At 38.0% G+C, this 12,833-nt stretch overlaps 1 protein-coding gene across 3 annotated transcripts in view; it reads right to left on the bottom strand.

The window, feature by feature from the left end:
* Positions 1–3,661: 3,661 nt before the first annotated feature.
* CCAR1 (cell division cycle and apoptosis regulator 1) overlaps positions 3,662–12,833 on the bottom strand; it is a 40,828-nt gene continuing 31,656 nt past the window's right edge. For all 3 annotated transcript variants that reach the window (XM_075130875.1, XM_075130876.1, XM_075130877.1), the window contains 7 exons: positions 12,431–12,542; positions 10,945–11,027; positions 9,496–9,642; positions 9,076–9,196; positions 8,053–8,238; positions 7,246–7,451; positions 3,662–4,556 (listed from right to left, as the gene is read on the bottom strand). In XM_075130875.1, coding sequence (XP_074986976.1) covers positions 4,497–4,556; positions 7,246–7,451; positions 8,053–8,238; positions 9,076–9,196; positions 9,496–9,642; positions 10,945–11,027; positions 12,431–12,542 — 915 coding nt within the window. In that variant the 3' untranslated portion in view covers positions 3,662–4,496. The remainder of the gene's footprint in view (positions 4,557–7,245; positions 7,452–8,052; positions 8,239–9,075; positions 9,197–9,495; positions 9,643–10,944; positions 11,028–12,430; positions 12,543–12,833) is intronic.

The raw sequence follows: 12,833 nt of genomic DNA, 5'->3' as shown, positions 1-12,833 counted from the left end.
AGCTCAAGCCCCAGACATGAGTCAGAAGGTCCACATAGTGCAGTATGGTTGAGAGACCTGTGTCCAGAAATTATAAACCTGGGTTTACAATGCAGCGTGGACATTCAATCATGGGCTTTGAAATACTGACTCCATGAGCTTGGGTCCACAATACAGCACAGACATACCGTTGAGAGGCCTCAGTCAAGGCCCTTCCGCCCCCCCCCCCCCCCGAAGTGCTGAACGAATGTCCCTATCATGGAAAACTTACACTCTAAAGAGAAAAAATAGAGGAAGGAGGAGGAACAGAATAGAACAGAAACAAAGTAATCAGAACGACAGGCATGTCACGTTAGTTCCATTTCTTTTTTTTGCTCCCAAAGCCAAAAAGTGGGAGAGGGGCAATAATAAAAATATGTACAATATTTATATATTTATAAATATTACCTGAATGTTTCTGATCAACCAATCAGCAGTGAAACAGTTATTCATATTATTTAAAGTCATTTCTCAAGGGTCAGGATTAGTACACCTTAGAGTGTGAATGGGAAGTTCACTACTCAGAGCAGTAGTTACAATCCATCTGCAGACTCAGATCTGTATTTGTTTAGTCAGATCATATTTTTTAGATTATCTTCTCAAACAATCTTATTTCTGGAGCACAATTCCACATCAAAGAGTGAACTTTGCAGCATGGAATCACAAAATACACAGGACCTACCCATAAATAGCATGCCTACAGTCCCAAAGGCTGAGCTGAAGGGTGTAAGGAAAGCGGCACAGTCACCCACGCGCAGCAGTCTGTTGTGGTGCTCAACAAGCATTGAGACAGAGTATATCAGAATCAAGGACAACAATGTGGTTTAAAGTCCCCATCCATGTGCTGTCTTCACTTGTCTTTGTCCCCTCCTACTGCAGCTCAGCTTTTTTCTCCTCCATTTTATTTCTGTGTACCTCTGAACCTCCAAAATGTGTAGGCCAAAGGCAATTGTTCACAAGTTATTTTTGTGTATATACAACTGTGGCCTTACAGATGAAAATTATGCATGTTTACAATTTCCTTATTGCAATAAGTGTATAGTACAAGTAAGTTGAGTTTTATTCTAGTGCACTTAGCTTATATCTCAGTATTAATATACTGAACATTCAGAATTCTTTTATCATACACAGACATCCGCTAGCTTGGACCTTACTCAAGAGTTAAATTTGCTCATTAAAATTCATAATGGAGGCTAATCAGACATATCCCTTTCTGTGGGGCTCAGACTCCCTCTGCTGGACTGCTGCATCACCATACTGACTAAGGGGACCAGACAGCAAGTGTGAAAAATCGGTACAGGGAGTGTGAGGTAATAGGAGCCTATATAAGAAAAAGACCCAAAAATCGGGACATCTGGTCACCATAATACTGACCCAGATTTATCCTGCTTCCCAGAGCAAGAGTCTCTTTAGATTTACTGCTTTGGAATGTGAAAATTTCTTCTAGAAACTGTCCAGAACTTCAAATGAACTGGATTTTCAGTAATTGGAACCTGTTGATAAATGATTTCAGACAGCTTGAGGATCCTGCCTGCTGACTACATTCTTTAAAGCTCTGTGTGTGTGTCTCTCTCTCTCAAAATGAGAGATCACCATGATCACCTTTTTACCAGCCTGTCTGCCTCAGCAGATATACCCTCCTTGATGAAGATCATAGAAATGAGAGATACAGAGGACAATGGCCGAGATACTTTAAAGCCGACTATTGAATGTAGGCGTAGCAACCTGCATGGAACCTGGAAGAGCAGAGGTTGCAGAAGAGGCACTATTAAGTCAGTCTGTATGCTCATTGCTAGAATGGTAGCTGCAGTTGCAGCATCTTTGTAAATAGTTCTTTCAATAAAGAGCCAATTTAGTTTTAGAAACATGGGATCCTCTCATGGTATTACCCAGCGTACAGTATACAAAACAGACACCTTCCATTACAATGAATGGAAGATGTGTCCAAATCCTCACTGTTGGGATCTTACCCATTTCCCCAATAATTGAGGATTGCTCACTACAATACATTTGCATGGTTTCCAGTCTAATTGAGCAAACTCAATTCAAAGGTCAATTTTCACTGCTTTCCTTACAAAGATTATTCTGGTGAAAGATTAGGGAAGAAAGCATTTTTCTGCTGTTCATCCTCAGTTTTCCTCCCCCAGGACTCCAGTGTTTGGCCAGCCTCTGTGTACACAGCAATATTTTTTCTTCAAACAATTTGTCTTTCATTCTTCTTGCCTTTCAGTTTCCTTTCTGGTAAAGTAGTACCCTGAACTGTTCACAGTATTATAGATGTGGTCACATCAAAGCATAGGGAGGACTATAACCATTATGGCCAGTGACACAATGCTTCTCTTTTTAAGTCAACCATCTTGTGTTGCCTTCCTCACAGGACTGAGATAAGGCTTGATGATTTTATGTTTCTGAGTGCTTTCAGATCTTCACATGAGAAGCACCCTAGAAGTCCAAGGTAAATTATTCTCACAGATGTTTCAGCCCTACCCACATCACCACCTTAGTCTTTTCTTGATGGATTTTAAGTGAACTAGCTTTTCTGAGGTATTTATGAAGGTTCCATTTTCTTCCCCAATCATGGATTTAATAACTTTTAGGATACTATATAGCAGTTGTTAAAACACTCCTTTTGAAAAAATTAAAACAAGTTACACAAAAACTGACTTTTTCCTCTCAGTTCATTATGAAAGCATAGTGTGCAAAATCTTTAGTTTTAAAATTCAGTCGACACATATACTGTATTGGCCAAACTGTACGAAGGTAAAAAAGTATGAACATTTATTTTTAGCCACAGAAGAATTTTAGCCAGTGAAGCTTTTATCAAAGTCTACTAAAATTTCATTAGATTGTTTTTAAATTGATTTCATTATTGTCCTTGTTAAATAAAACCTGACACTGAAAAAGGCAAGAAATAGACTTTTCATCTTTTTTACTCACTGTGTGTGTGTGTTTAATGCAAGTTAATTAGTGCCTGTCTTGATTATAGGTCTTTGCTTTTTAAAACAAAATAATAAAAAGGTATTAAGATGTTGCATATACTATTTCATCTTAATTGAAACAAAACTGGGGGGGAGGGGGGAGTTTTTGCATGCTATTTTAATGGTTAAAAACGTTGCACTAGTTTGGCTTCAAATAACCAAAACACAAACAAGTGATAAAAGCACCAATTTAAGACTTTTTTTTAAACAAAACAATTTCAGGCATTTTAATACATTTTTTTAAGGAACCACAAGTTCCATGTAGGTTATTTATACATATTATGGCACTTCGAATCTTTTAACAGGTATTTAGTTACTCAGGATATCTAGGTATAAAATCAGTTGGCTAAAATTCTCCATTCTAGCAAGAAAAAACAATTTGTTTACCCCCAACGTTTTTTTTTTTTTTTCCTGAAAAGTTGCATCAAACTATGATTTCTCATACTTCATATTTGGATACGTTGCATTGACAAAGATGCCAAGTCAACTTTTAATTTAGATCACTGGTAATTTTTACACACACACACACACACACACACACACACACACACACCGTTACCATCAAAACAAGAACTGTCCTGTCCCTTATAATTTAATATTTAGTTATCCATTCTTCTGTAGGGCTGTTTCAATCTTAGAAGGAATTGCACAAGCTACAAAAGAAGTCAAATTCAATTAAAGAAAATTTAAAATTTTCTCCAGATAAAGCATTATATGACATCCACTGGCCTGGTATCCAACCATACATTTTAATACACCACATTTGTTATTTAAAAAGTAGCATATATATATCAATTGGGAAATAAGAACAGTTAAAGGAACACAGATGACTTACATTAAAACAGGCCCGTATATTTTCATATAAATCCCACAGCCCTACTACCAACACCGTAGAGGGTTTCTATTGCTTTCTTAATTCATCTGAACTACTATATATTGTGAGGCTTTAATAGGAGCAGCCTTGGGGGAGAAAATTACAATTGGAAGGGAAAAGAAAGTTATGACAAGTAAAAAAATTCAAGCATTTTTAAAAAAATCTTTACTTGCAAAATTAAGCCACATGCTATTGTATGATTTATATTTGAATTTTAAAAGACTAATTAGACAAATAAAAATAAAACCCTAAAAATGGCAATTCTATAAATAATGAACATTTTGATTTCACTAGACTTTAATGAAAAACCATTTGGTAATTAAATACTTGCTACTGTCCATTAAGTTGATGAACTTTATTAGGGTTAAAACTGTAACAAAGTTCATCCTAAAACATTTTGCAATGCAAAATTATTTTCTCTCAAGGAGTGTCTAAATAAATTGAATGCTATGAATTACAAGCAATCTTCAGAAGCTGACTCACATTCATAAAACTTTATACATCTTTTTAGAACTAAGATATTTATACTACTAAAAAAAACCAAACATGCATCACTTCCATACACTCTGATATCATGATTTATATTACATTATGTAACACCTTTCTTCTAAACAGCAGCAGTTTTATCATACATTTGCTCCATTTTCTTTGGATTTTTGATCTTTATCTTCATTCTTTACAATATCCTATAAAAAGGGGGGGAAAAGGCAGTAGTGTAAGTTCCATTAGCAGCAGTATCCCTAAGCTAAGCTGAAAACCAATTTAAAGGCCCTAAACTTACAATGAAAACAAGGTACACTGTTTTACTTGTTAAACTGTCAGGTGTGTTTTATGAAAACTATTATTTCTAAGCTGCAACACGATTCCTTCCTGAAAAATTAAGGGCCCACAGATTAAGATAGGCACAAAATTAGGTTTATTTAAATTACCTGTTTTATGTCCCCATAGAATTTTTTTTTTTTTTTTTTTTAAAGAAATCAAAAACATCTAGAGTGGAATGTTTTGCAACCCAAACCCTGTTACCTCATGCCAGTATATGAGAATCAAAGTAATACTGACTAAATTGGCTTGTTTATTTTCATTGTTAAAAATAAGTAAAATGTAAAAAAGAAATAATCATGAACAATGAAAAGCACACTGGATTCTTAAAATTCAGTTTTAATGATCTAAGATGCTGTTTTTAACATGTAAATTACAGTTAAAAAATAACTTTCTTTAAATGACTGGGTCCATTCAGTTACTGATCATCTTCCTCTCATCTGAAAGTAGCACTCCGGAGGGCACTCTGCACCAAAAAATTAAAATTTTTGCACACAATATTTCAAAATTCTGCACAATTCTGCAAATTGTATTTGTTACATAAATGTGGAGGCTCCAGCATGGCATTGGGGAGCACAGGCCACTGGCTGCACAGAGGTGGGAGATCACTGTGCAGCTCCCCGACCCCGGACACTGACTCAGCAGTGAGGCTACACCCAACCCTGACAGCTCAAGGACTGGGCTGCCCCAGAAACACCCCCCTGCCCCCCCCCCCTCCATGCTAGATGCACCAGGTGTGGGCTGGCAGGCTCAGCAAGGCAGGATCCAAGTGTGGAGGGGCTCAGTATGGGGGAATCCAGGTGTGGGTTGAGAATGTTCTGTTTGGAGCAATCTAGGTGCGGACGGCTCAGTGGGGGATCCGGGTGCAGGAGGGCTCTGGATGCACAAGGGCTTGTTGGGGGTTCTGGGTGCTATGGTAATGGGACTCTGCAGGGGGGTCCAGGTGAAGGTGGTTGGGGCTCAGAATGGGGGGGTCTGGATGTGGTGTGGGGGGAGACAGCTCAGCAGGGGTGTCTGGGGCTCAGTGGAGGGTCCAGATGCTGGGGGAGTAGGGGATCCAGGTGAAGCTGATTGGGGTTCGGGGTGGGGTGGAGATCTGGGTGTGGGTGGCTCATCGGGGTGATGCAGATCGGCGGGAGGGTCTGGATGAACAGGGACTGGGTGGGTGGGGGAGCAGCTCCCTGCATAGGGATCCCTCCCCCTGCAGCTGAGGAGTGATGAGTGCAGGAAGTGGGGATGAGGGGAGTTTGCAGAGCTTCCTGCAGCTGGGGAAGAAATTTGGGGGTGGGTCTGACCCAGCCCCAGATGCCATGAAGGGGATGAGGAAGTCTCGTCCTCCCCAGCCAGGACTAGCAGTTGAGCCTGGCGCAGGGTAGGGAGCTGGATATTCCCCAGTCCTGTCCCCTGCCTCAGTGATTTACCTTCTGCCAGCTGCCCTGGGCACCTGAAACATACTTCTGGGGAGGGGTACATGACCACTCTTGTGGCTTCCCTTTGCTTCCCCATCAAAAAGTAATTTTTCTGCAGGGAAGCAAAGAAATCTGCGGGGGACATAAATCATGTGCAGTGGTGCAGAATTCCCCCAGGAGTAAAGTAGGAGATTCACAAGTCAGCACTACATCTAAGTAGCAGCTTCTGTGAGGCCTCCCACAGAGACATTTCTGTGGTGAAAATAAATTATGGAGAAACTACCATCTCTTCATGGATAAAGTTGAAGCTAGCTTTCCTTTATAAGTCTAACTTTGTCCACTGCCCTCATCTTCAAAACTACAATTCTCCTGAAATTTCACTTAAATGATTTTATGGTAGAGTAGAATTTTTCTGGTACATCAAACAAATCTGGCATGTTTCCTAATCTTTATTTTTAATGGACCCTTCCAACATGCCACATGGTATCACTGAACCAACCTATAGCTGAAAGCAAGAAACTTTTCAGTTCTAATAACACCACTAAGTATCAGTAATAGCCTACATTTATGCAAGCATTATTTAGTTAGGCCTTATAACATCCCAGTGAAGTAGATAAATATCACTCCAGTTATAAATAAAGTGAAACTGATGTTTACAGATGTAAGCTACTTGTCCAAGGCCACAAAGGAAGTTATTGTCACAAGAAGGATTAGATTCCAGGCCTCCTGACACCCAGAGTTCTAGGCCTTATTCACCACACCAGAATGCCTCCCATGCAAGTCTCTGGAAATACTCTACCTACCTACATCACAAGGATTCCCATATGATCCTTTTGCTCAACATAAGGTGTAAGGCAGATTTCAGCCAGTGGGTGATATAAAGGCACAATTATGGTGGTTTTAGATACCTGAACTGTTAATTTTCATAGTTAAGGTTACACCTAAAAATAGTTTCCTGGTTTTCTCTCTTTTTTTTTAAACTACACCACTCTTATTAAAATTTCTTTCCCTTAAATGACCAATACATATTTAGAGCCTTAACTACAAATTCATATGTACATGTGTCTGGGAATATTCTGAAAACTCATTTTAAAATAGCTTAGTTTATAAAGCAATACATATAACTGAAGAGTTGCAAGATTCTAACCTTTTTAAGAACGCTGTGTATTTCATCCATAACTGTGGCTAAATTTTTGATTGTCTTATTCAGCTGGCCCTCAAATTGCAAATTGGTATCTTCTGAGGTCTTCAAATTCTCTTGTACTTGGTTTAGGTCCTTTTTTACTTCTTTAAGCTCTCCAGACAGGTTTTTGTTAGAATTCTCCAACTGTAATATGGTCTTTTCATCTTCATCTGAAAAAAAGACAGACAGACAATCTCAAGTCATCTCAAATACCTTATACTATGCCCCTTACCATTCCTTTCTGCATCCTAGAAAAAACATTAATACAATGTTTTAAAAGATAGTATTAAGCATTAGCACTAATAAAATGTGATAACTAATATTTAAGCTCCTCGCAGTTTGAGAAGTAAAATAGTCTCCGTTATACTGTTCCACATGGGGCATTAAATAATTCACTCCCCAGAAAATGTCCTCAGGTGAAATAACCTGATTTTTTATGCAATTCAATACTGAACTCTGAGCAGGTCTGTTCTTTGTCGGACATGGATTTGCACTTAATTTGATCAGAAAAGGCAAACACCACAAAGGACTAACATGGCTAACAATGGTACTCCAACCTATTTGATTGGCCAATCAAGTGTTCGCTGTGCAAGTTCAAAGTGTGGGAGAGAAATAGGGGGGAAAACAGCATTTAATAATGCAAAACTGTTTTATAACACTGGGTCATAAACCAAATTCAAGAAGGTTTGAATGTTATGTACTGTATATGTAGTATTTTATAATAAACATTTCAGAAAAATCATGGTACATCTTCAAAGTACATTCTCAAACCTGTTTTCTCTTCCAGCAACTGAAGTTTTTGTTCTATTTCAGACCGCACTCTTTCACTCTTCTCTAGTTTCTGCAAGAGGCTCCCTACATCCACCATAGCTCCATTGTACACAATTAGGCCAACATTTTCTTCTGTACCCTTAGATTCTTGTTTTATAGTAGGGGATGGTAGCAGCAATCTGTTGCCTAAAATAAATTAAGTAATGTTACAAAATATGTAAAACCATTAAAAATTGGGTCAGTTTTCAACCGACCAGAATATGAAGTATGTGTTCAAAACCTTCTAAAAAGACCCTAATCTAAATATTTGAGAACCAAGGTGCTCTCTGCATATGTGAGGGAGGAGATAAAAAGCAGGCAGAGTCAGGTGTGGGGCCTGAGAAGAGCGAAAGCCGCTTGCATAACATTCTTCCCATCCTCCCTGTTTATTGAAGAATGGCTGCATGAATTGAATTCCATGCTAAGGGAGAGGGATAGAGTGGCTGCCCTCTGCAGTATCGTTCCCCACAAATACGTTCCCCACAGGAAAGTAATCTTTATAATCAGCAAGCTCATCCACTTTCCCGTTCCAATATACAGGGTTTGCACAGTAAACATAGCGGGGAGCATGGGGAGCCAGAAGCCCTGGGTTCTGCAAACTGTCCAAGATCTATGCAGACCTCACAGGATCTACTCGTTTGAAGTGCTGAACTTGTAACTTTAAGGGAATAAATATTTTATCCACTCTTATCTCTGTAATATAGCAGTGATTTTAGGTGAAGTTTTGCAACCAGGCAAATTAGTACTAACTACATAACAGAGTGGTCCCCAAACTTTTTTGTGCCTCCACCTTACCCCTGTCTGTGTTCCCTACCCCGCCAGCCACAGTTGGGGGCGGGGCCAGAAGCAGATCCAGGGGTAGAGTGGAGCTGGGTGGCACTCCCTCCCCACCCCCGTGGGCTGGCCCGGGTCCCACCACGCCCATCTGAACATTTCTCTGCACCCCCCATAGATGGCACACCCCACAGTTTGGGGATCACTGACCTAACATATCTTCCTGCAGGGCTTCGGACTCTTCCTGATTTTCTTCATCTTTTGAGGTATCAGTTAATCTTCTGTAAAAGCAAGATTCTCGAAGTACTACCTTATTAAGTAGTTTCTTAACCTAAAATATAACAAAGGAAATCAATATTATGTTACTTTGTTGAATAATTCTATTATAATAGTTTCATATATTTAGAATAGTATTTTAAAACAAATATTTGATTTAAAATATTAAGTGATTGCATTAAAATGCAAAAATGCTTACTGATTGCAACTTATAAATTTTTCCCTGACTTGTTTAAACAGCACTAACTTGCCCACAATGAATATGCAACAACCTTTAAATATATTATATACTCTTTTTCTGCAGCATTCCTGCTTCGTTGCAAAATACATTTCTATAGAATTATAAAACAGAACCTGAGCACGTGAAAGATGTAGTCCAAGTGTATACAGTATCTCCTCCATGTCCTTTTCAAGAAGGTATCCACAATGACTTTGATCAAAATAAACGAAAGCCATGAGAAGATCCCGGTTAACTGTAATCATCTGTGTCTTATCTTTCTCCTATAGAGAATACATTGCATATTAATTAGTAAGTTACAATATCAGTGTTTCCTAGTCTTTATAAATAATTAATAGAGTGCTTGGGTTAACAAGGTAGATTCCCTCTACCAATTTTACCATTTACTTTATGAGTCAAAGTTACTACTATTGCCAGTATTTTACCTATTAGGCTCATAAGTATAATATAGCTTTATTTAGTAGGACATCTCTCATACAAGCTGTATCCAAAAATTCTTAACAGAATTAAAGCACAGAAGACAGGTTTTTGTACATGTAAACAGGAAAATATTCTTTTTTCCTTTTGCTCAGGCTAGCATGGCTTTATCAAACGACAAACATCCCCGCACCAATGGTACACACGTGTGTTCGTAGATAATGCCCCCTCAAAAACAGTCTCAAATCTTTGAACTGACAATTATTTTCAAAACAGAACACCCATCAACTATGATTAACGAACATCAGAATCACATAAGATCCTGGGATTGATCTGCAGTCCTGCATGCATGCTTAATATTGTTTTTACACCTCCTTAGCTTAAGAGGAGAAAAGGGGTATGATTAAAAATCTGTTTTACTTTCTGATTTTTGGCAAATAAATCCTAGATTCACGATATTATGGTTAGTTTTCATTGTTCTGAATTTGGCATGTGGAGAAAAGCCATGGTTATTTCTGAGGAAGAGGCTCTCTTTTTTGTGTCTGAGGAGACTTCCAAAAGGATTCCTGACATTATAACGGAAAAGTTAGTTTATAGCGTAATATTTTGTTGCATTAAAAGAACATCTGATTTACTGAGACATGAACATGGAAACAGCTTCAAAAAAAGGAACCAATTTGGGATTAAATCACAGAAACCTCAAAAGTCCAAAAGAAACATAAGTGGCATGAATGCATAGGCTGGGCTGGGCCACACTTCTTCCTACCCTCCTTAATAGATTGAGGCAATTTCACTGGATTTCTGCCTGCCTCAAATTGGCACTTAAAGTCAGACCAGTCGCCTCTTTTATGGATGGGCAGGACTTACTCTCAAGTCTTTCAAGCTAATTAGTATCCCACCTGAGAAAGTTAATTATGAGAGAAAAATTTAAAATAACTTACAAGATTTAGAAGAAAACATATTTAAAGTTAGTCATCAGAAGCACTCCCCTCTAACTTATTTAGATGTAAAGTTTCAGGCTAAAAGGAAAGTTTTTGAGGGAAATGAACCAGTGAAAACAGATTTTATAATGAAAACTAAGGAGCAACCTTAACCGGTACTACTTTTACATTAAGGCTATGTATAGTTATAAAACAGGCAGTAAGTACTTTATCTTTAGAAGATCTCTCTTTGCAATGTCTGTTTCCCTCTCTTCTATCATCTCGCTTGTTCATTTCCTCATCATCCCGGTCTAAAAAACAAAAGTGGAATTCAGCAAATTCACAGTGAATTAGAATCTAGAACCACTATTTCAAATGCTTGTGTATGATTTTTAAAGAAAATACAGCTTGCAAAAAAAAGTGATCAGATTATGACACGCTCTTCCTAAACATGAAATTGAAAGGTAAAATGTTATTTTGCAAGATTATAATTAAAATACAATTTTGTTTTTTTTTCTTTTGGCCTACTTTGACACAATGCACTCAAATAAGTCCATTTTATCTCAATATATCATTCAAATTTTCATACATAGGCCTGGTTTTCACATGGAAAGCTGGACAGACCATCAGATAAGCTAACCTTAACATAGTTCAGGTGCCACCATGTGAGTGAGGAAGAAAGTCATGCAACTTCCTCTACTAAGACTCAAGAGTTTCAAAGATTCAAAGTTATATCCTAATAATTAACCCAAATGAGAGAAAAGGGCAAGAAGAGAAGATTGATGTTTTACTGTCAGTTCATTTGGTTGTGACATTTAGGTTCTCAAACACAGAGTTATTAAAAGCTTTTTAATAAACTGCTTTTTGTAAGGTAGGCAATATAGTACCATCAAAATCTGAAATAGAAGGGAGAAAAGTTTGACAAAAGCAGGGCTGGTTTAAGGTATATAGCACTGTAGATCCATACCTTGAGACCCAGTTCTTGGGGGCCATAGGATCACCTCCCAATCCAAGTTTCAATTGAAAATTTATTTATTTATTTTTTAGCTTTCATTGTGAAGAATCTGACAGTGTAAACTGCTGCAATGGTGTTTGCTCAAATCTGCTGACAGCCTGACACTAGCTCCGTGAAGTGTGAACTGCCCCATACATCTCAACTGGGTGTTTACTCCAAGACACAGTAATCTGAGGGGCTCTGCCTACACCTCTCCAACAAAGGAGCATTCATGTGGCAAAAGAGTACAGAATAGGACAGTCCCACTTATCCTCTCCCACATCTATGGGCAAGGGGACAGAGGGCCACTGCTGCTGCTCCTGGAAAATGGAAGAGGTTTCATTCCACTGTTCCTGCTTCTTTGGGAGGAGATGGAACCAGAAGCCACCAGTTCAAGTGGGGAATGAAGGGACGCAGAGCCAAGGAAACCCTCTATTTTATGGTGTGCCAGAACCCCTGGATTGTGATAATTTGGCCCAGGAAAAAGCATAAAAATACAAGCCAACATTTTCAAACTTAAGTGCCTAACTTTATCCACCCAATAGGGCTTCAATCCTGATTTTGGCCACTCAGAATTACCACAACACAAACAAATTAGTGTCTCTAATTATACTAATACTTTAATTTTGTATTTTCTAATTCTAAAGCTCTCAAGTTCAAAAAGCATATCCAGACACAATACAAAAGTTGAGGAAGTCAAAAAACTTTCACATAATATACCATCATCTTCATCTTCAGCATCTTCCGCTTCCATTGGATCATACTCTTCCTGATTATTGTCATCTTCAGTTTCTTCTTCATCTTTAGTATCATCTTTCCTTTTATCTTCCCTCTGTAATGAAAATGCCTAAAAATTAAGCAATCCAACGATGGGCAATAGCAAAATGAAAAAAATCTCACCATCATTAAAAACTTCAATACAATATATATATATATATTCATCCAAATTAGTATTTCTAATGAATTTAAATCATTTTACAATGACACGGCTGAATGCTGTTTAAAGAAGACACTTGAGAAAATGTGTAATTGTCAAGTTCTTAAAGATTAAGAACTACTCTATCCGAACAATCTTGATCCAGACAAATAAAATTAACACAAAAATATGAAGTTTTGGAAATTG

Source organism: Caretta caretta, chromosome 7 (assembly GCF_965140235.1).
Source record: "Caretta caretta isolate rCarCar2 chromosome 7, rCarCar1.hap1, whole genome shotgun sequence".
Lineage (NCBI taxonomy): Eukaryota > Metazoa > Chordata > Testudines > Cheloniidae > Caretta > Caretta caretta.
The sequence above is the reverse complement of the archived record's forward strand: the minus strand, read 5'-3'. Positions and strand labels throughout refer to the sequence as shown.